General features: G+C 44.4%; 1 protein-coding gene across 1 annotated transcript in view; it reads right to left on the bottom strand.

The window, feature by feature from the left end:
* The window catches only part of NEURL1 (neuralized E3 ubiquitin protein ligase 1), a 161,484-nt gene that overhangs the window by 13,405 nt on the left and 121,450 nt on the right, over positions 1-26,629 (bottom strand). The window contains exon 4 of the mRNA XM_085307797.1: positions 2,966-3,646. Within this exon, the coding sequence (XP_085163923.1) occupies positions 2,966-3,646 (681 nt within the window). The remainder of the gene's footprint in view (positions 1-2,965; positions 3,647-26,629) is intronic.

Below are 26,629 nucleotides of genomic sequence, written 5' to 3'. Positions count from 1 at the left end.
TTATACTTTAGCACCTGTTAAAGATCATAAGCAAGCTCTAATTTCAGAGCTTTTTGCTGGGCAACGGTAGTTTGCACCTAAGCTGACATTACTAGAGCTGTACCCCCAGCAGGGTCCTCTCCTGTCCTCAGGCAAGACTACATCAGCATGTTCAGTTCTCTTCATTTATATCTCACTTGAGACACAACAGCCCATCTTCCGCTTGTTCTCCAGTAACTGAGGCCAGGAAAATCCTGTTGCTTGCTCACAAATATAGGTAGCAAAGAGTTTTCCAACTGAGCAGRTTTTCAGTGGAAAATATGAATTTATCTAAAATGTCCACTGGGAAGGTACTAGTTTGGGCCGGACTTGGGAGCAGGTAGGGACGGCATACRCAGAGACTCAGTAATAAGTTGCTCAGCAGGAGGTCTGCACAGGTTGCAGGAGGCTGATGTTCAGGTTTGTGCTCAGTCGAATTCTGCAAGGAGACGTGAGCGTGAKCCTCTGGTGAGAAACATCCTCTCTGCCTCATTTTAGGACCTAAAGCAAATAGGCTATTTGCTCTGTGCAAAGCTGGYAAGATAGTGATCTCATACGGAAGGAAGTAATGGTCCGATGACTTAGTCTTACCGGCAGCTAAATGGGCTGAGGATGTTTTCCTTCTTACGTATATAGGAGCATTTAATCTTCTTACTTTGACTGTGATCTGTTTGACTTCATCTACCTTTATCAGAATGATGTGTTGGCTGAGAGCAGAGCTAGCCATGGATTATGTACAATATGCACAAGAAATGTAATCAAGGGGAACTATCGGGGTTGGATTCTTGGGTTCCTGGAGACAAATTATAGCATTATATTTGTCAACTATGAGCCTTTAATAGCTACAAAATATTCACAGCACAGGCCTGTGGTTGACTTTAAGCAAATCGTTTAGGACACTTGAGATTGTGATTAAGGTGGATTGGACCCTGCAGACAGAGGTGTGCATTCATCACAATTTATCTTCAAAGACTGTCTACCCATCCTAAAAAAAGAGCCGTTAGTTGTTGAGATTTTTTTTTTCCTGTTGGGTAAAAGGAACATTTTCATAGTGATAATTTGAAACAGTAAAGGAATACAGATATATTTAAAGTTATGTGAATATAACAGCATAAGCAATARAGGAGCATTTTTAGATTATCTAAGTGCATCAGTAAGCCCCATTTATTATCATTTGCATGAGTTGATGYAAATTGGGTGTCTAATTGCATGAACAAGCTTATTTATAAATGTAAAATCACAGACCAAAAGAAGGCGATTTCTTTACTCTTGGACTGCCCCATCTATGGGACAGAGATGTCTCAGTGGGGACATCTCCCTGAGACATCTCAGTGGGGAAAACAATCTGTCTAACTAGACAGCTCCGCTCGAGACACAGAGATAACCCCACTRGGCTGCTAGTGCCTGATACAACTCATACGATATTAAATGTTTTGGCTTAAATGCACATAGTGAAAAAATATAAAGAGAGGTGGCTTGCACTAAAGGGAACAGGCCTCTGCTGGGTTACAAATTTGCACCGAATAGACGGCTGATGCTACACCTGGATTGGGAGGGAGACGGCACAGCTGGAGGAGTGAGAGAAGGGAAAGGCCAGGCCGGCACCTGATATTAAACCAGTGAAAGATAGGATGGTGAAGTAGCAGCAAACCTGCCATGCTGGAGATACTAGACAGGGCAGAAGTCATTTTTAACAATTCAGCTTTCAGCATCTGGAGTATTTAGAGGAAGACATTTGACTCAGTTTCACCCAAATTCTGGTGTTTGGCTTCAGCTAAATATTTCCTTAAAGCCAAATCTCTGAGTGGCCTTAATTTAAACTGCTTTGTCTCCACTACAGCAGTGGTGATGTTAATTAGAGAGGTTTAAATAATTTTTGTAATAATTCCCCTACTAAGAATGCAAATGTTGAAGACATTACTACAGATTTTCCCTTAATATGACAGCACTTTCTTTACCATAAGACATCCTCCCCAAGCCAATAATCGAGTTAGTTCTCAGGTAGATACTTCAACTGTCCCTTAAGCAAATGTGTCAACTCTTATTTGTAAATCAGTTAAAGAAGGATCAGGATTTAGATAGCACTCTCAGAGACCATAATTTAGTTTCTGACCCTGATATGGCCCAAATTMAAGACCCAATACATCCAACACTTGTGACTATGTGAAGATGACACCTGTCCAATATCCATACACAAAAAAGTCAGTTTGAGCTGAGCAAATGCCATTTCAAGTCTTTTTCCTCCACACTTTCAAAATATGACTTTCAGCATTTGAAGTCCATTGGTGAACAGAGCTTAAAGACAGAGCAAAATCAGTAAGAGAAAGAGCCTTGCAAAGGTCCATCTAACTGCACRAGCTACCCTGCCCTGCATAGGTCTGGAGGGGCCGGAGATCGCTCTGGTGCTCTGCTGGCTGGTGCTACGCTCTGCGCAGCTCCACGATCACGAGGCACTGGGCCCTTCCATGCTGCCTGCTACTCACACCCAGGCCGGGGAGAACCACAAGCACTGCTCCTTTGGGGAATCAGTGCTGTCAGACAGTTAATACACAGGCAGGCAGATCTAATTTTTCTTGCTCGCCATGCCCTAGGTTAGCTGAGCCCAAAGCACCTCTCCTCTKCCTTTTTGCTTCTCCTAGGGGAAGGGTGACTGATTTGTACTTCAAAGGAGGACTCTGAGGCTTCATCCTTTTCAAAGGAGCTTTGAGACCTTCAAAGGAAAGATGCTACAGAAGTGTAAAAAGGTAAGTCTTGTAACTGATACCCACGCGCTGTGTACAGGCCTTTGTAAATTATTATTTTTTCCTCTTCCAAAATAAAATTTTTAACTGATCCTAGAGTAGGGAGGGAACCAGCAGCACTTTCATTCCTTCCCTTTACCCTTCCCCTGTGACRTAACCCTCCTTAGTGCTTTGTGTGTGAGGCTGGAAAAGGCGGTAAGACGTACCTAGCACACGAATCTGCATGACTGCACCGTGTAAACCAAAGAACATCCAGAGGGGCTGGGAACAGTCCACGCAGACCTGCATGCCGGTGCTGGCACCGTTGTGACTCAAGTGTAACTCGCCGTCCGAATTCACCATAAATCCCAAGATGTCTCCGCTCTGAAGGGGCACCAGGACTCGACAGACGGCCCAGAACTCCTTCCGGTCAACCAAAGACTCGGGGTTGTAGGGCAGGTCACTGGGCCGCAGGGTGCTGGGGTCGCAGGACGTCACCCCATAGGACAGCGTCCCGGTGCGCACGGCATTGGACTTGTTAATTTTCACGAAAATGGTTTCGTTGATCCTAAGGGGTCTGCTGGTGAAAACCAAAGTCCTCTCTTCCCGAGCGTGCTCCAGCCGGGCCACAGTTTGGTCGTCCAGGATTTTAATGTGGGCTCCCCTGAGCTGGTGGAAGCGGAGGTCACTCTCGAGCTGGGAGGGCAGGAGGTGGGAATGCTGAGAGTTGAGGGAGTTCTGCGGGATGGGGCACGTGGTGGCCATCACGTGGAAGGTCTCCTCCTGGAGGTTGAGGTCACAGAGGCTGACAGAAAGGCGCGTGTCCTCCGTCTCCCGCCGCAGCGAGGGCCGGCGGATGGCAGTGAAGGACCGGGGCCGCAGGCAGTCGGGAGGAATGATTTCGCTGTCTGCAGGGACAGATGCGGGAGAGAAAAAAACAAAAGGATCACTTGAGAGAGAATGAAAACATCCAAGAGTTTATGAATTGGTATAGGTTTGAAAATTTTTTGTAAAAAAGGAAAATCAGGCTGCCATTAATACATTTTCCCCTTTAAAATACAGGAAATTATAAACTATATTTGCAATCAGTTGTTGTTCTTGTGYTCAGCCCACCAGCATCACCATTTTCAGCTTCAGAGTTCAGGCAGACTCAAAATCGATGGAAAGAATCGACCATGGGAGGAATCTCCTTGGAGAGGGGAAGCAGAGGGTAAGTAACTGAAATATGCCCTGAACATACAAATCAATAACTACACAGGCTCTGAGTTTGCATCCCCTGTTCATTGTTYACAATAATTCTCATAGGTCTATGAAATGAATACCTAAGTAGATGCTTTGATTTTAAAAGAAACGYTATGTTCAGTTCTAATTTATTTATCATCAGATGAAATTTAATTAGTATTCCTGAATAMAATTAATTGTGCTCCAGTGCCTACTGCAGATGGGCAAAAAGAKATGCATTTCACAGTTTAGAATCTGGGAATATATGGTTTTCTATAAATAAAGTACAATCATTCATTATCRCCAAGACAAATAATTAAAAATCAAAACTATGCATATAGAAGAAAAGAAYATTCAAGTTCACCAGTGGAAATAGTTGCACTTTATCCTCTGTGTTAGTCTCACCTGCCATTTCAAAAGCTACTCATCAATTTATTTAATTCTCTTTCTAAAGAACAAAACCACATGCTTTTAACGCCTTTGAATCGACCTGGTCACCTGCTCTCTTGGGGCTTGCACAGAGAAAAGCTTCTCACTGCTTTAGGTGGACCTGCACGGTCCACGCGAACCTACCATCCCCCATGCAGCACGGCTCCCCTCCGCGGCTGCTTGCCCAGCACAGCTGGGCTACCCACTCTCTGCCACTGCRAACCCACCAGCGAGGTGCAAGTATGCGCTTGCAGCATGTACCTCTCCCTGCCACAGGTCTCCTTCAGATTTTCTTTTAGGCGAACAAAAGAGCAGGAACTTAGGTTATCTGTGATTTTCCCATTGGGGAGCACCCTCTCCCAGCATAGCAGAGGAGTGGCTCTGTACTGGTGTGGCAAGACAAAATGCCAGCTACTGAGTAACGACCAGCATCTCCTGTGATATATGAGGTTTGACTAAYAGCCTCTGCTGCCCTCCTCTTCTGGGAGCCCTGACAAGAGAACACCCACACAMAGTTTGGCTTCAGTAAAGCTCTTTGCTTTGCTTAAACTGGATTATTGCAGGCTCCTCTTTAAATAACCTGCTATTGCAAGAGAAACATAGTCTCAAAATAAAAATGGGCTACATTTCTCATATTTGATTTTCCTCATATGGATATTGCAGCTTCTCTTCCCAGAAGTTAATTAAAGAAAAGGAGGCATAAATAAAACCAGAAATTACCCCAAGTAATTTAGAAGCTGGTTGCATTAATGCTTTGTAATATATGGGCTAGCATTTGCATTGCAAGTGCCCCTGCTGGATAGAATTAGGCTTATTTTACCCTCCTTTGGCTGGAAACCCACACATGAGAACAAATTAATACTGGCAGCTGACGAAGATCCTTTGGTGTAGGTGAATGGGTACAGACCTTTCTGAATAGGAGCAGAAGGTCCTCTCTATTTTATTCCCTGTAACTATACATGTGCAGCCTGGCTGACAACTGTGATGTGTGGGTAGCTTRCAGCCAGGGTTTTGAAACAGCTTGTTTTCCACCAGGATGCTTGCATTTCCCTTTGGCTGCTGGACAAAATATCTTTTTCCAACCGAAAAGAGGTTAAGAGAGCTGGAGTTCTGCCGCAGCCAAGACACATGGCAGTGATGGCMAACCGCAGTTATACTTCCGACTGTTTTACTTAAATCAGTCAGTAACTCAGGCACTGGCCACATAAGGGGTAAGTTCTCTAACGCATATGGGATTGACTGTGAGACTTAGTTCATTAATGCTTTTAAATATCTTTGGAAGAGAGGATTGCAGTTTATTGGTACGTGGGATGGATTTGTGCAAATTTAGAGAGCTGGGTCTCTAAGAGATGTTGGTTCTATTTCTTCATAAATCACAACCTATTCAAGCAAAGAAAAAAAAAAGTCCCACTGAATAGAAATTAAAACAATAGCATTTTAATTTCATCTTTTGTGCTAGTAGCTAAGTTATAAGAGGTGCGGAACATCATTTATCCTCAGTAATGGCTAATGGCTCAGAGCTATCAAAAAACAACTCCAGACTGTTCTGGAAAAATGTGAAACAAATGAGGTGAGTTTGAGCTGTTTCCTTCATCAGAAGAATCCCAGGAATGAGCTCTTTTCTTCCACTGAAGCTTCATTCATCACTTTGCTAATACAGAGCAAGCTGCTCATACCACCGTGGCCCAATACACAGACTTGCTCCGGCAGCACATTTACCATGGACTTTTAACGCTTATGAAGGAGAGACTCTGTGTAAGAGTGCTCAAGCATATTTACATTTGCAGAGAGAAGCTTGGAGCACACATCAGAAATATATGATGACTTTAAGTGATGAGACCATGAAATATGAAAGTGCACATTGCTACTTTTCCAGTAAGTATGACACTTCCTGTGGTAGAACGGCCCATTCCTGAAGATATCGTCTGGCTTGAGCCTGAAAGATTTAGAAATCTTGCCCTTTCGTTAAGTAATCAAAGTTAAAAATTTGCCTATATAAGGACAAAGTAAATATGCATGAGGAATTTAAGGTCTGAACCTACATTAATGCTCCATCTGCCACTGAAATCTAGCCCCACTGAACTCAGGATGTGCAAACGCAGACTTGTTCCCCCACCACCACTACCAAATGCAGAACATGAAACAACCACCACCCTCCAACATGATGTCTATAGCCCAGCCACAGCTGCACTGGAATCACACAGATTTTCTTTGGGATAAGTCAACTGGTGGAAGATCTCCTTGTGTGGGAACAGACAGAYTTGTGAGTCAAGACCGCAGCTCACACTGAATCACCAGAGTGAGTTTGAACCCGGTTAGGTTGGGTCTCACTCGCGAGCCAGTCGTGGCCGCACACAGCTCGGCGCCACTCACATGCTTTTCAGGAAGGATTTGTGGAGCTCTGCCTCACTGCAGTCACGAGGCCAGCAGCTGAATTAGTGACTCCCAGATTTATGGGAGCAATTTAGGCACAGCCAATGTGGAAATGATTTCCACCAAACGCAACCTTSCTGCTCCTCAGTTGGAGAATCTAGGACATTGCATTTCTATAAAGGAGGCCCAACTTCACAAACCCCTTCATATCTTTTTCTAATCTTGGTTAAGTAAAAGGAGTGAGTAGGAATAATTTACTCAGCAAAGGAAGAGATGGAGGACATTTGAACAGTTCAGCAGTCTTCTATTTTTTCCCTCCACTTAAGTGGGGTTTATCTGCAAACTTTATTTTCACAGCAGCTGGTTTCTTATGCACAACATCATTAACTTGCAATATCTTCCTCGGACCAGAGGCTTCAAAGCTCCCCTGTTTCCTGCTCAGATGGCCTGGAAAAGCCTCCTTCTGCATACAGGAGCTAAGTGACTGTAGTAACACTTCAAAACAACTGTTACGAGGAGCTGGTGAGCAGCCAGATGCAGCTGGAAGCACTGTATCCAGACCAGAAACACTTTACTACCACCTTTTTTGAACTGCTGGCAATTGTTGACCTCTTAAGATCATTTATTTCTTTAAACATGTATAATGTATATAATATATAATTATTATAATAGTGTACAGATACATATATAATATAGTTACATGCACTTTCAAACACAAATACATTTCTAACCACTAGCATACATAGATAATCTCAGCCCTATCCCAAACACAAAGGGATGAATTAATGTCAGACTCTGAAATCATTATATCCTTCACCTTTTCCTTTCTCAGTATTGTCTATTAGTTKCCTAAAGACTTGACTATCCAAGACTATCTGTCTTGAGCAGCCAGAATTCACATACCTGTAAAGGTCTGAGAAAGCACAGCAAACTCAACACACATACATACACACTGGAAACTTGCAGAATCAAGTATTTAATGGAAAGCTCCAGAAACCTGTTTTCTAACTGCTCTACAGACCCAAAGAAAGTCTATTTCTCCAGAGTAAGAGAGCTGTTCTGCTCTCAAGAACGAAATAAGGAAGGAAGACCTAATATAAACAGACCAAATTTGAGACTTATGACTGTGAAAAATAGCTTAAGACTTCAGGAATCAAACTCATAACCTAAGATGAAAGAACCTACCCCATTTTTAACAAGTGCTGGAGCTCACTGTATAATTTCCATGACCAAGGAACCTTACAGGTGCTAACCTATCAAAGGATGTCTTGAAGTCAGTGGTACGTACAAGAAATTTCTTTGTAAATGTACATCTGCAAAAGGACCTATACTCTATATATTCCCGCCATGCCAGAGGGACACCGTTCCTACTCAGGAATGCAGATGAAGGCGCCTATACCCTCCTCAAGGCTACATGTCACAAGCGATGATGCTGGGATGCTAACTGGGATCGCAACCTTTATACCATTGCACTATCATCTGCTCTACAATCTATGGTAGAGTTGTGCAGATAACAGGCCATTTGGCAAGACTTGACACTGCGGGAAGAAGTATCTGAAATATGAGGCAGATGTACCAGGACATAAATAACCTTGCATTTAAAGACAATTGGGAAGAGCAACCAGTGCTAAGACAAGAATTAAACTCACGTTCCTGGAGAAATTCTGTCACACACAGCTCCATATTCCCCTTCATAAGAGAAAGGGTATTAATCTCAATCGAGCTGCAGCTCTGCAGCCTGCCTTGCTAACTGTGCCCATGTTATCCTTGCCTTGCCCACTCAGATATGTAGAGCTAAGGTATACTACTGGAAAACTGCCGCACTTCAGTGTAGAAGAAGCCAGAACTATTTAGGACATCATTTATAACTCAGTTCATTACGTGCTTTGAGGTGAATGAGCATAGAAAATGCGGTAAAATGAAATGAGCTATATTCTCGTTTATCCCTCCTAAAAGAAGGATGAAGATCATTGCAGCTGGAGGCAAGGTGCAATGTTGGCTCGTGAATCCTTTAGGCTACCAGCACACGTCTGGCACTCAATCCACAGCATCACCTCTACTGGAAAGAAGAGAAACCTTGACTGAATCTGGAATGGGGAGGATGGCTSCGTGGTCATGAATTCAAAATTCACCCAAACTGAAGGGTGATTGGAAGCAGGTCTTCAGGCAGCTTACTGAACTCACAGTGTTCAAGACATCCTCACAACTGTGGGATGTGCTGCTCAAGGCTCTCTGGCTCTGCCACGGGTGTCTTGCTGTTCTACTGTAGTGACGGGAGCTAAGCAAATAAGAAAGTGAAAAGTGCCCTTATTTAAAATAAACACGGGAGAAAAATTGAGGTGTGGAGAGAGAGAAAAGGAAGGAGGAGAACGCAGAAGCTACACTTGCAGTCAGTAAGAGACAAAGCTCGACTTGCAAAGAATGTCAGAAGTGCTCTTGCCTGCTGGCAACATGTCAGAGTAGACACTTACAAAGCTATTTGTTTTTCTGAAAACTTGTGTTCTCCATGGGAGGTCTGGAAAGGAGGCAGAGTCCTGGCGTGGTCAGTGTAAGGCTGCAGAGACCCACACTCCCGAAGGGGTGCTTCTGCTGTGATGTGCACAGGTTCCCCTCTTCCCTCCCTGCTCGCTACCTTTAAATCTTGAGTTTATATGATCTGAGACCACTCCATTGTGTTTACTTCTCATAAACAACCAGGCGCCAGAATGCAACCTCTCAGATCATACAGCGAAGCCACTTTCAGAGCATTATTTGCATGTGGGAGGCAAATGTTTAAAATCCCTCAAAGGAATGATTCAGCCTAAAATCCTCCTTTGCCATATACTTAGGAATTCAGTTCTACAAAGTACATTTTCCTTTATGAACAGCTGAGAAATAAAACTGCCTGAGTTATTATCTCAGATCAACCGTTCCTTCTCCTTGAGAAAATCCCCATCACATCAAGGACATCAGTTAAATAAATATCTACTTATACAATACCTGTATGTGCGCATGTATTTCTTTCATTTAAAGTCACCCTACCCTATTTCAAATAAAGCTGTTTCCCTCTGCTCTCCTTGCTCCAGCTCCTCTCTTTTTGTACACTCATAGGAATATATGCAGAACTACAGACAATTTCACTTGTAAGAGAGCTGTACCTGCTATAAATGCACGATGCCCAGGCTGCTCCTAAAAGACAGTAAAATCTGCTCTGGGACAMATAGCATGTGAGATCAGGACCCAGCTGCTGCACACTGCAGCAAAAGACTGTCCCTCACCACATAAACAGAAAGGATACATGAACGGTGAGTGGGAGGCAGGAAGAATTAATGTTCTTATTTTATAGCCTGGAAGCTGTGGGATGGGGTAAGCTGTCCAAGGGGATACACGACTCCTCTGGCAGTGCTCTTAATTGAAACCACTCGGGGTTCAGCCCACCGCATACCGAAAGCAGTCTGCTCTCCACGGTGCTCCCTCGCATCTCCCCACTGCCTCTGGCCCAAACGCATGACTAAGCCTCCACAGCCCTTTCTCAGCAGCTTCCTCCATACATCATCCCAGGCAACAAGAGCCTCCTTGCCCTAATTCTTCTGTGAGCCCATCCTCTCGTCCGTTGAGTCACGCATAAAAGCACCTATCCTGTAAGTCACTTCCAAGCAGCACTCACTAATGCTGGCAAGGAAGAGAGGATTTAAAATAGGTAATGGCAGAAAGCCATACACTACCACATTTCTGACCTCCACTCAGGGCCTTATTCTCTATCTGCTGCTCCTCTACTACCATCTACATGTTGCTTCCTGTGCCTGAAAACTCAGTCTACTCGGGACCCTTCTTCCATTATAGGATCCCAACCATCAGTAGGGAAATCGCTGTTCAGGAATTCCTCCTTCACAGACATTTCAGTTTGGTATCTGCATAGTCAATGTAGGGCAAATAGATTTTTAATGTGCATTCACTTGATTAGCATAAAAGTTTTCACTTACATGTAAATGTTGGCTTCCTGCTCATTGCACTCTGGAAGCCGAGCTAACTGGTATTTCGTAACTCCTATTTTCATTACTGCAATGCAGATATTTAAATCAAATGGGTGCATTTCTTTGTCTATGACCAACACAGTTCAAATCAGCCCTCTGACAAGATATTCAGATGTTTTTTCAATATTGCTGAAATTATAACAGAGAAATCCTGCCAAAACCAAGGGTCAGAAGCCAAAGTCCAAGCCAAGGGGTAAAACAGCCCAAAGCTGGAGTGTGTCTGTGTTCGGGCACTGTGAGAAGAAACCATTCATGTTTACTCCAAAAATTATCACCAGATTTTAAAACCACSTTACAGAAGAAGCCAGACCATGGGCTCTGCGGTACCAACTGCAAGGCCACAAACATCTTCCAGTTTAACAGAAATGAGTGGAAACCAGCAGTGCTTAATTAGCACCTCACTGGACTGGTATTTGCTTTGTGTTTGCATTTGTTTGGATAGAATCATCATTTCTTTCCATGCATTTTCGGAGAGACTGAGTACAAAAGCTATTTGGTTTGCACGATCCAATTTTGGAGACATAATAAAAAATGGGCTGGAAGAGAAAATGCAGCCATTTAGTTGTTACTGACTGCTAGAAGTTTGTTAAAATTACCATGCAATTCTGGTGACTTTCTGTGGCCATTTAACACCAAATTCTGCTCTCAAAGGGAGAGCGTGTTTGTACCATTAGGCATAAGGCCCCTGCTATCCTGCAAGGTGAATTTCAAGAAACCCTGGGGATTTATTCAGAACACCTTTCTAAGGATGTATAAGTATCCTTCCTTAGTTTACTAGGATGATCACAGATTTCTTGCCATGGATTTTGTTGTACCAATACCACAGATAAAATATCACAGCAAAACAAATCAGAAACAAACAAAACCCTCAGATTTTAAAAGAGGGGAAGGTATGTGGTCCATGCACCACTAGCTCCCAAATTAAAATACTCATAAAAAAGAAACACAAAACCCTGAGCATACGAGAACTGCAGATGTTTTTAAGCTAGACTCTGAACAATTTCAGTTTCCAGGCCAATTTAGTAATTGAATTGATCATGTACACATTTTTCAATAAAACCTAAGGAATCAAAGCAAATAAATTCATACATAAATAAGAATATAGTTTAAGGCAAAAAGGGTGAGTACTGCCTGATATATTGTACTTTTGGGACCAATGCTATATAATGAAATACTCTAAATCAGTCCAGTTCATAACAAACTTTCATATAATTCTGCTCAGTATTTGTAAGCGTGTCAAATTGATTTGCTCGCATGAAATGGCATGAAGAGCAAAACTAGCTTCATAAAAGAAAAATAAATCACTATTTTCCTCAGTAAGTAAAACTGTTTTGGAAGAGCAGCAACAGCACAGTATGCAGAAGAAACTTCCACAGGTCTATTACAACCATGGATTTGTTGGCTTCTCCAAAACACCTGATGCTTTGAGAGAGTCTGCAGGATGCTGGCAACCGCTGCGTCACGGACACGTTTTGGGTTTAGTTCAGGAAGGCTTTCCATCCTGCGTGAAGTCATTCCACATGGCCAGCAAAGTCAGCAGACTGATGGCTGTCCTTCAGGTTAGGAATGCGCCTGACCACGGTCACAGCCACCTTTGGTGCTGGCACCTCCTCCTCTGATATCCTTGATCACAGGTTTTCCATTTGACATTTCCTAACTTCCCGCAAAGTCAGAGAAATAAGGTTTGGTCAAATACACAGAAGCAGAAATCAAATATTTTGCTCTTTATGGACATCATCTAATCTATTATTCTACCTATTCTTACTCTGTCTTCCAAATACACACGTGAAAGTCTCTGAATTTTACTCTCATCTCGAATACAGTAATTTCCACCACCCTTCCCCCGTGACTGCTAGACTCCATGATCAGTTTTACTGTTCATATCGAAAATCACAGCAAAACATTGCCACTTTTAGGTTCACAACTACATTAGTATTAATCTCAGTCCTTTCCCCTCTCCATATAGTGTCCCACTTTTCCCTTCTATGTCCTTTTTTCCTTTCTATGTCTGGGAAGTCTTTTACTTTTTGATTTAATTACCTGTCCAAGAACCTAACACTCCCTGGAGACTGACGAKTTTCATTTATAAGATGCTTTCTGATCTTTAAGACGTAAATTCCTTTGTAGAAAAACTCATCTTGCTCCTTTTCTCCATGTGAAATTAAAGCAAGTAATAGCAATTCCTTGTAGTCTAATAACTTCATAGATTTCTCTCTTCCTACCCAGTCTGACCCTGAGTGACTCCACTGCTTACTCTTTGCAATAGTCTTTCTCATTTACCTTTCCTCCAAGAACTTTTGACTCTTTTATCTTACCCGTTCAGGTAAGACACTAGTTCATCACTGCACATAGCAGAGTTCKCCATAGCATCCCAGTGCTCACGGTCAATTCCCAAGCTACATTAGACACATCCCTCCACCGCCTGAACCATCTGACAGCAATTCACTTCAAAACACACATTTTCTTTCTCCTTCCTGTCCATCATCCTCCCTTCCATGGTATTCATGTATCCTGCACTTCTTCTTTACCTGCTTTCCTTTCCTCCTCTGTCTTCACTCCAGGCATGGAGATAATGACTCATTTCCCAACTTCTCCCCACATTTCCTAGTTAAAAAGCTCTTAGCATCTATGACAGTCGTTGCCTGCCCATGGTCCAGCGTCTTACAGCTTGTTGACCATTGTGTATTGATCTAATTGCAATTAGGCTGCTCCATCTTGCCCCTTTCCCTTAGGAACAACCAGAAATTTTGGAGGTCACCTGAACCTGCACTGTTGGGAGCCTCTTCATGGACTCGCCACACCGCAGCTTGCTTTGACRGAGCTGGGCGAATATGCTGGTAAATGAGACATTGGCTAGATATCACTAGGATTTTGCCTTCCCTCAGTTACCTCACTTCATAACTAACCTGAGCTAAGAGTACAATATTCGCTAGTGAACATGCAACCCGTGAAGGGCACTGATAATACGAAATATTTCAGTTCACTTCCCGAAGAAAAAAATAAATTGGAAAGGTAAAGTATTTCAGGCTAACCTGAAACAAACTGCTCAGTGTATCTTACTTCAAACTGATTTTCTAGAAAAGCAAACGGATATCAAGCTAAGAGTTTCTCCTCCAGTTGATTCTGGGGGCTTATTTGGAAATCATTGTTGCGATTTTTGAGATTAAAATGTTTTTTCAAGACTCAAAATGGAAATATATCAGTTTGAAAATAGTGAAAGAAAACAGCTGGAGTTTGCCAAAATTGCTTCAATTTTTCAGCCACGACTAATTAAATTTACAAATCATCTCTCCTCCTCCAAGCTAGCTCCCTACCTAAAGCGCCAGCAATTACATTTCTGAAAGAATGCACATAACGTCATTTGTCCAGCATGTTTCCTTTGTTTTATTTCCTAATATCCCCTACTTAGAGAATTTCTTCTCCAGAATCCAGCATGAACAAGACCTCAAAAGCTTATTTTCCATATGTATAAAATGGCAGTGCAGGCCTCCCCCCCGCCGCCTCTGCTTTTATTCCACAGCTGGTTGTGGTCTGCAAGATGCATCGATGCATCTCCCAATTACAGACAGGCACAGTAGATGAAGCCTTCTTTTGATGAATTTGTTTTTAAAACAGCACATCTATGGCAGYCTGCAGCAATTCAGAGAAGTTCTGTGTGCATCTAGGTCTGTTCCATTTTGCAACAGCACTTAAACATCCACTTCATCTAAACAAGTATTTATATCTCACTGAAGGCAGTGAGAAATATATGTGAGTGTATCAGTAGCTCCATGTCAGGATACTTTCCTGAACAGGGGCTATACAGCATAAGGTTTAAAAACCATATTCCATGTCAAAAAAAAAAAAAAAAGTTCTTATGCCAAACCACTCTTCACCACTCTCCCATTGCATCTTGCCAGGGGAGTGATCAGCAATGGAGATTTCCTAAAATAGTAACCCTACATCAGTCATCTGAGCTATTGCAGCTGGACAAAATTAGGAGGGAATCAAAGAAAGAGGTTACACGCATTTCTGCCAAGGTACGCAACTGAACGGTTCRTCTCGTCAATAAATTCTTTACGTGTTCTGCCATGGCAAATGCCCAGGGGGCTCCAGTGTGACCTCCTCAGGAATTATTTTGAACCCTGAAATAAAGGAATTAAGGGCTGGATCTTGTTACCAGAGTCTGAGTTGACTTCTTAACATGCAAAAAGACAAATGCTTTCACTTACTCTAGRGAAAGCTTGAACACCTCAGCTATCAGTAAAGCTAATCTCAACATACAGATCACAGGACGTGGTCTGGGAAGGTTTAGACAGAAAGACAGAAGGCTCTTCTGAAGCTGCAAAATAAGAAGTATAAATAAGAACAAGCCGGAGGGCTGCAGCTCTGCTGTCAGTCTGGGCAGGGCAACCTTTCTGAGCTCCATGGGCACTGCATGGAGAACGTGGTCCGGTGGGCACTCATTGATGTTAAACACAGCTGAGGCCACGGTGGACAAACCTTCGTCAGCCGCCCCGAGGACAGGCAGCCTCGGCTCTGCTCCCAAAGGATCCTGCTCTCCTCACACCAAGTGGGCTATTGGACTTGAGCCGTGCATTAACTTACGGAGAAAAGCCCTTTTGGGACAGCTACACAGCTACCGCAAGCAGAAAGACTGTGCCAGAAAGTACCGGCTATAAACAGAGAACTGGGAAGCACTGGAGGGCAGATGGGACACAGGTCCCTTAAAATGCARTGGTGCTTGCTGTGTACGTGGCCACCCGCTCCCTGACGCCGGAGCCCGCTCCCGCAGCAGTCCGATAACGATGCCCGTCATTCAGTTAGGTCTCTGCAGCTCCCTGAAGCCCTCTGCATTTCGAAGAGACTTCATCCCGGCTGTGTGCCCATAAGCTACGCAGACGGTCGGGTCCTTAACCTCGGCTCGCCGCCGTTAGCCTGCTCACACGCGAGCTTTTACTGCCTCGGCCACTGGCTCGCCGCCTTTTCCGCAGGGTGGTTTTTCCCTTTCTTCTTCGACCTCTTGTTAAACTCCAGTGACAGGTATCTTATTCTGCTGCTTCTCCTCAGCTCGCTTTTGCTACGTGACACCTTGTTCTGCTGTCAATGCATTTTCACTAGGATTTAACATTTCAGCTTACGCCAAAAGTCAGTCTCTCTGACACATGCTTTAAACCTCTTCCTCACCTGCTGGTAAGGACAGTTCACCAGCACTTTGTTTTGTTCTTACAACTATTTGGCTAGAAATGGGTACAAGTGTTTATTCATTCACTTTTCTGGTTTCAACCTCTTAAATGCCTATGTATGTATTTTTCCCCTCTATTGCTGTTAGCCTATGATGCTACGTTTTTCTRATTCTGGAAGTAGCTAATTTGTTAGCTAACAGCTAAAAGCTAATAATGCTTTTTGAAGCTCTGGAAAAGGCAAAGCTTAGACCCAGAATGTAATGAACAATCTTATTTTTGGAGATGAGSCTGATCCAGGTACAATCAGCAACAAAAGAGCTGATTCAGCAATACTATGGGCAGCAACCTTGTTGAGATGTATACGGGCTACAGAGATGGTAACCACCATAGCAGCGACTCTCCCAAATGCAAGGACTTCTTGCYTCATTAATAGATTCGTTTGTCTGCAATATCTGCCTCCATCACTGTCAAACTTCAAAGAAACATTTGGTGACAATGTTCTTTGCAAACTTTTCTACACATACTCTGAACTGTCCTATAGAATTATTAAATCCTTGCTATATAATAATACAAATTGTTGGGCTTATGTGAATTGAAATGTCATCATGAGCACCAGTGATGTCTTGCTCAATCTAAGGGATCTGGGACTGATCCTAGATGTGTCTGGGATCTCACTGTCGGGGAAAAGCAGTCCCTCCCTTCACTCCGCTCAGTGCAGTCCAGCTACTCGTGGTGCTATAACAGCCTTGAATTTAAAAATATTTTCTCTTTCATTTTCAACTGGGAAAACGTTCTTTTGTTTCCTCATTCTTGCCTGTCCCAAGATGGTACTGGGAAGTGGTATAGCTAAAAACCACCCCAGCAAAAGGCTAGAAAAGAGAAGAAAAAGCAAGTGATGTGCCCAAGTTAGACATTATCCTAATACCTAAAGCAGAGAAGAACAGGTTACTACTGGCTGCATTTCTGTTCTGTGGCTCTTTTCCATATCAAAGTGAACAAAAAAAAAACAAACAGGAGTGTAGATGACTTTTTTTCCAGGGGAAGCCCGTAGGTGCATGCACAAAAGGTGCAGCAAAGCCGTCCACGTTCTGTTCGAGTCCAGAGCCAAGCGACGTTACCAGCCCTTTTAGCTATTTGTCGATAGGAGACAAAAACCACGCAGGCAGCTGTTGCCATAGCTACCTCTTTACGTCCTAGTGTCAAGTTTCCCTGTGCGCAGAATTATTATTTATAAGGTGGCTTAGGTGTGCCTTGCGCCTGGCAGTTAAAAACGACAGGTCCCAGCCCAGAGGAGCTTCGGGTCCAAACTAGACATAACACAGCAAGAGGGTACAATAAACAAAGGACAGAGAGAAGAGGGTCAGGCAGAGACGGTGAGATGCTGCACATACACTCTGTCAGCTCTTTCATTCCTCCTATTAAACACTGAAACAGATCTGCACCCCCGTTACGTTTTTACAAGTGTCACGCCGGCGGGCTACGCTACGGCTACTTGGTGATTATACAGCCTTGGCCAGGACAGACTCCACGTCCTCGGGAAGCGAAAGCTGAACCCTTTAGCGCACTTGATCTAAACCACCCTCCTGAATAGCTGTCAGTGCTATCAGGCTTTGGAAATCCTGTCAGCCTGAGTGCGATTCTCTCCACTAGGTTGCAGTGGTGCACAGACCCCATCCTGCTCCCCGCACTGGCTTAGTGCCTGCTGGAAAAGTGGACGTTCAGCACACAGCCTGAGCTACCACCTCCAACGAGGGCTTTCATTTAGGGGCAACATTTAGTCCCTGAATTGGCATGGAGAAATTACAGTGCTCAAAAGGGTTGCAGCCATCCTGGAGTAGGCATGAACTTACCCCGAGAGCAAAAGAATTAAAACGAATAGAAACCTAAGAGCTAGAGAGCCTACAAGTTACTGTAGCCTTGACCTCCCCCTCTCCTTACACCCAACATAGTGTAAAGACTTTAATAGCAGTGAGGCCAGATTAAGAGCACTGACTGTAGACATTTCTCCATCTACTGGCACATTGGCTGTGAGCATACCTCATCCCGACTCCCTTGTTCCCCACCTGGGAGAGAAGAGGTTCATGYAGCCTGCTCTGACGGCTCTGCCCCATCAGCAATCAGCACAGTGGCGTGAAACCACAGGAATCACGATAAGCACCAGCCTCGCTGTCCGCTGTGTTTCACTGCTTCATGCTGCCAGAAGYATTTTGCTAAGGAGCCGCTGCCATCACTTATGTTTCCCAGGCACGTGTGATGCAAATTCCCTCCAGAGCGGAGTTTGCAGCACTTTGAAAATTCTTATTTACGGGCAATATAAAGTGAACTGAATTTACTAAGGCAACAAATAACAGGATAGCTGTTGGGTTGGATTTTGTATCTACTGCAATCAAAATATCTACGGGGTCTGCACTCTTTTTACTTTGGGTGAAACTGCTGTAGAATTAAGTGTGTCTGGTTGGGAGTCCAGAGGTCTTCTGGCAGGGTCCGGCTGGCTGCAAAGCCCATGGGTAAGGGTTAGCAATAAGAGCCACCACGGCCACACTGTGCATGATGCCACTCAGAAGGGGCGGTGTGGCTCACGTTCCCGGGATGTGCCATCCGCTCGAGTGATAGAGGTGTGAGAAGCTCCCCACAGGCTGCCGATTAGAAGGCACGATCCCCAAAACTGTCCCAAGGAGGATGTGGTGACCCCTAAATTTAAGTCCTCCTGCCGGTTGCTGTTCACTCCCAAGCAGCCAGTTTTGCAAGATAAATCTCAGTTGCAAAAGGATGTTGGAGCAGCCCTTCCAGAGACAAGAGGGCTGCAAAATGCTTCACAGTACATTTGCCATCAGCTGTCTCAAGCTACCCTCAGAGCCTATTTTATCCACCCCGAGCCCTCTGGGAAACCTCTTTTCCCAAGAAATTTGACATTCTTAATTTCAGCCTGTTTTCTAGGTCAGTAGTCTCATCCCCTAGGACTTCCAGCCTCCCGGCACTGGCGTTTCGAGCACTCTCACAACCTCTGTGCTTTGCCCCTCCTGCCAAGTGCTTCTGTACAGCAAACAACGGGAGGCAGAGCCCAGCGCAGCCYGCTCCCTCGGCAGCAGCTACAGCTCACTGATGCTCTATCTGCCGAACCGTGCCAAATCCATCGCCAGTGCCCATATCGCCAGCCCCAGGGATCGTCAGGAGAGGAACGATTCAAGGAAGAGACACAGATAAGCCAGGATGAGTCACCAAGCCCCACAGCCTTCCTCCCCTCACCTTCCTCGCAGCCTCGGTGCTGCGTCCGCTGCAGCTCAGCTCTTCCTGGCTGTGTGACTGAGCTGTTCCCACTTCTCTGGTGCTTACAACCGCGCTGCTAAGGCCTGGGCAGCTTGGCATGGGCACAGCCTAGGAAAGAGGTGCGGATGGCGCAAGAGTCCATGCTGTAAAAAATGRCAGTGGGAATGAGAGCACCCACATCCCAGCTGGCCAGACCTGGGGCAGAGGCATGCTGGAACTCACCGCCATCTCAAAAACGCACCAACAAGTTATTTTGCTCTAAATTAACTGTCCTGCACTGGCAAGGTAGCACCATCAGCCTGGGCAAACCTCACCGTATCAGGGCATCTCATTCTGGCCTGCTGGAGATGCGAGGCAGTTTCCTGCCCCCAGAACAACACGCTTCTTGATGGGYTTCTAGGGTAATGAAAAGGGGATATTGCTCCCCTGCAAAGAGCAATGACTGCTTGCACTTAAACACTTCCCACCTTCAAAACTACATTTCAGCTTCAGGCTGGAAGTTTAGCTTACGCTCCAGTTTAAAGCAAGGAACACTTCCGTCTCATAACAGTTTAGCAGCAGCTAAATCAGATTTCTCGCGTGCACGTGGGGTGAAGGCGCTTATAACTATTCAGCTGGTTCTGTGGTTTTACATTGAAAACATGTTGCTATGGAGAGGCCAGTGCGGGAACGTGCCATGACTGGAATGCACTAGGGCGCAGGCAGCCCACAGCTTCTGCTGATATTTGCAGGCCCTCCACTTCCATCCACACGAACGCTGAAAATAGATCTAAAGCTCAAACGAAGCATCTGTAATACTTCATTTCTTCACATCCCTCCCTGAGGCATAGAGATTTTTTGCAAAAATCATACCAAGCATCCCACATACACTCTGAYGTCATGCCACTGATTTCTAATTCCCAGCTGCGCACATGCCTTGAAAAGGAAATTCCTTATAGCTCCATTTTAATTTTATGTCCTATTTTTGTCTGTGAAACAGGTTTCCCTCCCCATTCATCCTTCTGCTAGTAATCACAGGTGCTGCTCAGTCCATATTACCTTTTAGCCACAACATAGAGCAAATTCCTTGTGCTGCTCCATCTAATTGCCTTGCTGACTCTGAAGGATCTGATTTCCGTCATTTAAGGCTGACCTTAGCAAAGRGCATTCAGCAGCAGAAAGTGATCCGCAAATTCAGAATTATATCCACGGTTAGGCTCAGCACAGCAGCAGGCGCATCCACACCATTACGTCCCAGCCTTCGCACTCTCCAAAATGTTTGGGCTGGGTGCCAAATGGTGCTGAGCACCTTCTGATCTCAGTGACTCGATGAGACTTGAGCGAGCTCAGTAAAAGCAGTGCAGACCTGAGCCTGTAGCACTGTGGCTGGGGGACATCTTCGGGGTTTTGCATTCCTATGAATTTTTAAAATATCTGAAATATTGTTTGTTTTCTTTCTCATATGCTAGAGGAATGGATAAATCCTCAACTGTAGCATAAACATGCAGCCATCAGCCCTTGATTTCTAAAAACGTATTTGTATTAAGCTAAGAAATTATTTACAGTGACCATAAACATCCTCCCAGCATCTGGCAGCTGGGAGAGGGACTTGGAACTCACTAATTTACTTATATTGTAAACCACTTCGTAATAAATAAATAAGCTCTTAATATCTCACCCACAAAAAGAGGCACATTGCGTACAACACTATATTTAGGGGGTCCTTTTGAGGTCAAGGATTCAGCTGCTGCATTTCTCCGAGGATATTTCCTTTGACAGTATCTGTGTGTCCAAATTAATTGCTAGCGAACCTCTTTATTTTGAAAGGGGCTTCAGATTCTAGGATTGGTTTGAATGCTACAGAAGAGCCCGGGCCGGGTGTTGCTTGGCTCTTGTTTTGCCTGAACTAAGGTCAAATTCTGGTCTCAGAKGCAGAAGAGGGCATTTAAACAAACCACATAAATGCCTACTGAMCCTATACTGAGACTGCAGTAAAATCTGGTGGCCCTGCAAGGCTCCAAGCGATGGGAGTCACAGGTGAGCAAAGGCACGTCTCTCCAACACAGGACATGCGATAACACACTCCTCGGGCTTGCCGGGGCGAGATGCTCCAGGCATCGGGCACCTGCTGGGCCAGGAGGACATCGGCAATGGCTAGGGCGGGCCTGGCCGTGGCCACTTCACCAAATGCTACGCAAAGACCCGTCTGGTCTCTCTGCGCCTACGTTAGCGATGCACAGCGCATTGGACCTGCAGCCCTGCAAACACCAACCCGTCCCAGCAGTGCCAGAGCCAGCGGCCAGAGCATCCCACATGCCCCGTCTGCTCCTGTACAAGGCATGACCCMTGTTAGAGCCTGCAATGAATGTTGAGGGTATTTAAATTGACACAGACATGATTTTAAACTTCTATGAAATCCAGCACGGTGCCCTTGAGGATAAATGATGATGAGTGGCTGATTCAAAGCAATCTTTGATTAAAAGCAACGCTGTCACATTAGACTTGGTCCGTAAGGTGCATTTCGTAAACAACACTAACAGCCTTTTACAAAACCTAAGGGAAACGCGAACAGTTTTCACATACTGCTTCACTTCAATGACAACAAAAAAGCAAATCCTCTTGCAATTCCAATCAGTGCTGGTCAAATGAAAAAGTTAATTGGGAAATGGGAGAAAAATTTCTCATTCATTTGCCCTGCCCCAGAGCTGGAAGAGAGGGAGGAATGAATCAATTTTTAATATCATTTTTGTTTTAATCGTGCAATCTAAAGAATTAAATGAAGAATTTTAAAATATGAGCCCTGATGTAACCAGGTCCTACTGTATCACCAGGGCTCTGTGGACAAGCCCCATATGAGGGTTTCCCATTTATGTATAACTGGAAACAGCCTCAGAGACCTCCGACAAATTGCAAATCTCCCACTCCTATCCCCTGTACCTCCCACATGCTCCACTGGGAAGGATGAAACTGATACACAGTTGCACCAAAAATAACCCCTCTGGAAAGCCCCCACCTTGGCTAGTGAGGATGCTGTTGGTAACCCAAGGAACACTGGGTTGTTTCTCCGTTCCCTGTCACAAATGACAAGCTGTGGGGACAACTAAAGGGACATTCCTCTGTGCCCAAGTGTTCTCTGGGGTTGGGACAGACATCCTTAGCCATACTATGTTACCACTCACTGGCAATGAAGACATAGCCAGAAYGCAAAATAGCCTAGTGAGGTACCCCCCTGCTCCTGTGAGTTGTCTCCTGCTGCCATGCCCCCAGCCCAGCAGCTCTGCAAGAACCCTCCTCAGATACAGAGAGCTATGTCCTGCAATAATTTTTTTGCACAGTTGGTGATAYCTAGTCAGGGTGGGACTATTCCAGTAAAACCATACAGAATCTGCTCTGCTCTCWTAAGAAAGATAAACAAAAGGCAAATGCAATGTGCCTGTTGGTGTTTTTCAACTTAAAACCATGTGATTTTGCATGCAATTACTGCAATATTTGAAGCAGCACAGACTGCTTTCTGTTGATCAAACAGATCTGGGGGATTTGAAGGAAAGAGCTGCTCTGTGCTTTCAGGAGCAATGGTCTAAGTTCACTCCTCTTCTAACACAACTACAGTCACCCCAACCATGAAATTAGCCCACGAAATCTCAAACTATGCATRGATGGCATGAATAAATCTCATCACTGAGAGTCTCCTACTATTCCTACTGAATATCCAGTCCTATTAGTCAACATCAGGCCTTGGGCAGCATGAAAAATTGCAGAAATCCATCCTGGCTGTCACTGGAAATCGAAGGTCAATCTCGAAAACTGAAAGCCTCCTTTGAGCTTTGGGAGTCATTCACATTTTAAGACTACAAAGTGCAATTGTCAAAGCGCCGCATGTTCATGCGAAACAGGAAGGAAAAATAAGCCCCTGGCACCATTATGGGACAATGGGATCCAGGAGGAGCGGTGGAGGAATACCGCTTTTCCCAGGAAGCCATTCACCAAAATGTTAAAATAGAAGCTATTTACACAATAGGTTAGAAAATGTTAACAGTCAAAAACATGTTAGACAACATGACCTCAGTTTAGAAATATTGAGCTGCTTCTCCCATGAGTGCGTTCTTAAGTAATTTACGCGTTCTCCAAATTGAGCAAAATGAATGTTTTCTGTACTGACTCTTTTTGGTGGGGTTTCTACCTCTGCTCTGCCATTAAGGTTCCCTCTCTCCAGTACTTGTCTTCTCCTTGCCCATGACAAGATAGCCTTAGAGAGTTTAAATAAATCTCTTGTATACTGTAGTATCMAGTGAGAGTGGTTTGTAATCCACACTGTCCTTGCTGTTACCCCTGCACCTTTCAGCAGCCTTCTGTGTGGCTGAGCCTGAAGTGTTTTTAACATAACTTTGAGCCTTCCCAAGGCTACAAGGGACTATTTTGAAGTGTTCTTCCTTCTTACTTTGGGAAGAAACCCTAGGATCAACTCTGCTTCCCCATTAGGTTCTCTGCTTTGACAATTCTGCAATGTCTTCTTCATCCAGAACCTATGCAAAATCATTGAAGACTTAATGTCAATTTTCTGATGACTCAAGAGTTCAGATCCAAGTCTCTGCTTTTAGCAGGCACACACAGAGCTGTCTCCTGGCTCTCCCAAGAGAAACACAAGGCACAGGTTGGYCAAAGCACTGTCTTAAATATTTTTTGACTCAGTTAAGATGATGCTGGCAGACTAACAGGAGAGACATGGCATAGCCTTGAGCGCTTCTTCACTGAGAGGGTTTACCAGCCTACACCACACAGGCAGCTCTGCCCAGGCCCTCCACCACTCCRCGATACTTGCGTGTTCTCCTGGTACGTACTTCATGCCAGTGGACAGGCTCAGCTAGACAAACAGGCAGACAGATACAGCTGTATCCTCTGCCTCTGTGAAAATCAAACAAGCTAGCTACAACCTATAAAACTCAAGGGTGCCTAAAATTCAAACACATCACTCATTGCTCTGATTTTTACTCCCAATATCATGTATGTTCAACTGAAATGGTTTAGTCCCAAGTCTAAAGATCGCCCAAGGGAGAAGCGCAAGGAGARGACATTCTCCATAAGGAGATGTTTATCTTTGGAGCCTGCTCCCGCTGTAAGACCTGTCTGCGTGGGAGATCAGAGTATTTTAGCATGGACCCAGCTCTGCCTGCCTGGTCTCCAAGGTGCCTGGGGACGTAGGGGAACAGGATGGAAAGAACGACAAGAATATGCTTGCCACATACATCGAAGACCCCATATCAGACACTACACASCAATACTATGAAACAGAAGTTAAAATTGCTATACCTGAGCTACTGACACAATTGTAAAAAGAAAGGGAATTTGCAGTTGGACAGYTTAACTCCCTGGACACCAGTAGCTACCTCTTCCCTTCTTAATCACAAGCACTGTCTTTCTAGCATTGCTTCCCATTAACAGCTTGCTGACMAAAACAGCCTTCAGCTGAAAACAAGACAAAGACACAGGTCTTTCCTCAATGAGCTGGGAACACATAAATTTTGACATTTTTAGAAAGAAAAATACTCCTCCAGCCATTCCAGCTGTTCTTAGTTTGCCTTAGTGAAAAAAGAGACTCTTTCTCACCAAAAAAACCACAAAACTGCTCCATAATAAAACCATTTTGTGTCCCCCATAACATTTTCTGTGTACTCATTTGCTACTAAGGAGCTCCATCTTTGGTTTTGTTTTGTACAATGYCATAATCTGTTCTCAGGCTTATGTCACAACAAGAGGGGACAGAGTTTTGTATTCATTTTGCTTGCCACAATCCTACTTCACCCTACCCAGAAAAATCTAGAGACATTTCAGTGTACTTGGAGCTTTGCTTTCTGAAACACACCCATGCCATACCTTAACAAAAGCACGTTTAGAGAAACTGTTCTGGTAACAAGGACAAACAAAGCTCTTGTACCTGTCAAGACTATTTGTTAGTGTAYAAAGTGAAATTTAGCAATCAGCTCAGCTCTGCTCCATGAACTAATCAGTGCAACCCCTCATGGGCTGGAGACCTCATGCRGATAAGTAGACTGAGTGGTAATCAGGCAATACAAAATATACCTGCAAAGTAGCTCTGCTAACTAAATGACTAGAAGAAGCAAGAGGTATTCTGGTTTTCAAGTGAATTGCCACACTTCCCCTACACCAACATTGCATCTTGCGCCTGTTGTGCAACGCCATGATGCAGAGGGCCTCAAGAACAATCCCATGACAACAGAAACGACAGCAAGTTCAATCTTCTCCTTTTTTCAGATCCTTTAAGTTTGGCAAATATTTAACCCATGGGAGCTAAACTCCTTCCTCTGAAGCACTTCCAACATGTACAACTCTGTTTTTCAGGAGGGTGCAGGTGAGGCCCATTCCCCCGCATTATCTGCGCTTACTGGCGTGCTGAGGGCTGCAGAGAGGTCTCAACAGGGTTCCTCCTCACTCTCAGCAATGGCACCTCTTTCTAGAGATAGTGCCCAGGTGGGCAGATGGTTTCCCTGCCCGCCGTCACTGCTGCCTAAACCTCTCAGCGGTCTCCYCCTGCCATTCACACATGGTCCACGTCCAGGCTGAACTCCCTTTTCAGCTAGACAAACCATGTTATTCCAGCACAGCACTGTCTAGACAACCGAAAAAAAGTGTGAACGYTTTAATGAATTACTTTCCCCTTACTTTTCATGAAACTGTTGAAAGTCTGGAAGATTTCTGGTCCCTGTGCAGTGTTTGTTTTGGGGTTTTTTTGTTTGTTTTGCTTTGGTAGCCAGACATGTAAATATTTACACAGAGAGCTTCTAACAAATCACTATTATTTTGTTAGTGAGAGAGCTTTGTCCCACCATCGGGATTTCGACAAGATTCAGCAGTTTATCKTTATTCAGGCCATTCTGCGAATAAAATGGTTGCTGTCCTGCTAGACAGAAAACAGAGACAACCCTGCCTCCCCTTACAGAGCAACTGGCACTCCTCTGAAGCAAACAGCAGCAGTTATTAAACGCAAGAGAACTGTCCCGCTCACCCTGCTGAACCCAATCCAACCTCAACATTTCCTAAAATTGAAAAAAAGATGACACTGCAAAATGTCTTACATAAATTTTGCTGTCCCAGGAGCCTCCGCAGCCAATCTGAAGGGTCAAAGTACTTGAAGAAACCAGATTCTTATGGGATTTCAAGCTCCCACTCCCAGATCGCAGCGATTAAACTGAAGGTAGCCAGCTTCACCCTTGACAGGTCCCTACCTCGCTCCTCTGTCATGAGCCAAATCTCCACGTCCGTTGGGGTGCCTGAGCTTTTCTTAGAAATCTTGTAATTTCTGTATAAGAGGAGTTTCCAAATTGGTCTGAACAGAAAAAAGTCAGTTAGCAGTGAGAGGAGCACAGCAATTGTAATCTATTCTTCTATTAATCCCTTTCTTTTTTTCTTTCTTTTTTTTTTTTTTTTT

This window comes from Rhea americana, unplaced genomic scaffold, assembly GCF_003343005.1.
Source record: "Rhea americana isolate MKP2758 unplaced genomic scaffold, rheAme1 scaffold_104, whole genome shotgun sequence".
NCBI lineage: Eukaryota > Metazoa > Chordata > Aves > Rheiformes > Rheidae > Rhea > Rhea americana.
The sequence above is the reverse complement of the archived record's forward strand: the minus strand, read 5'-3'. Positions and strand labels throughout refer to the sequence as shown.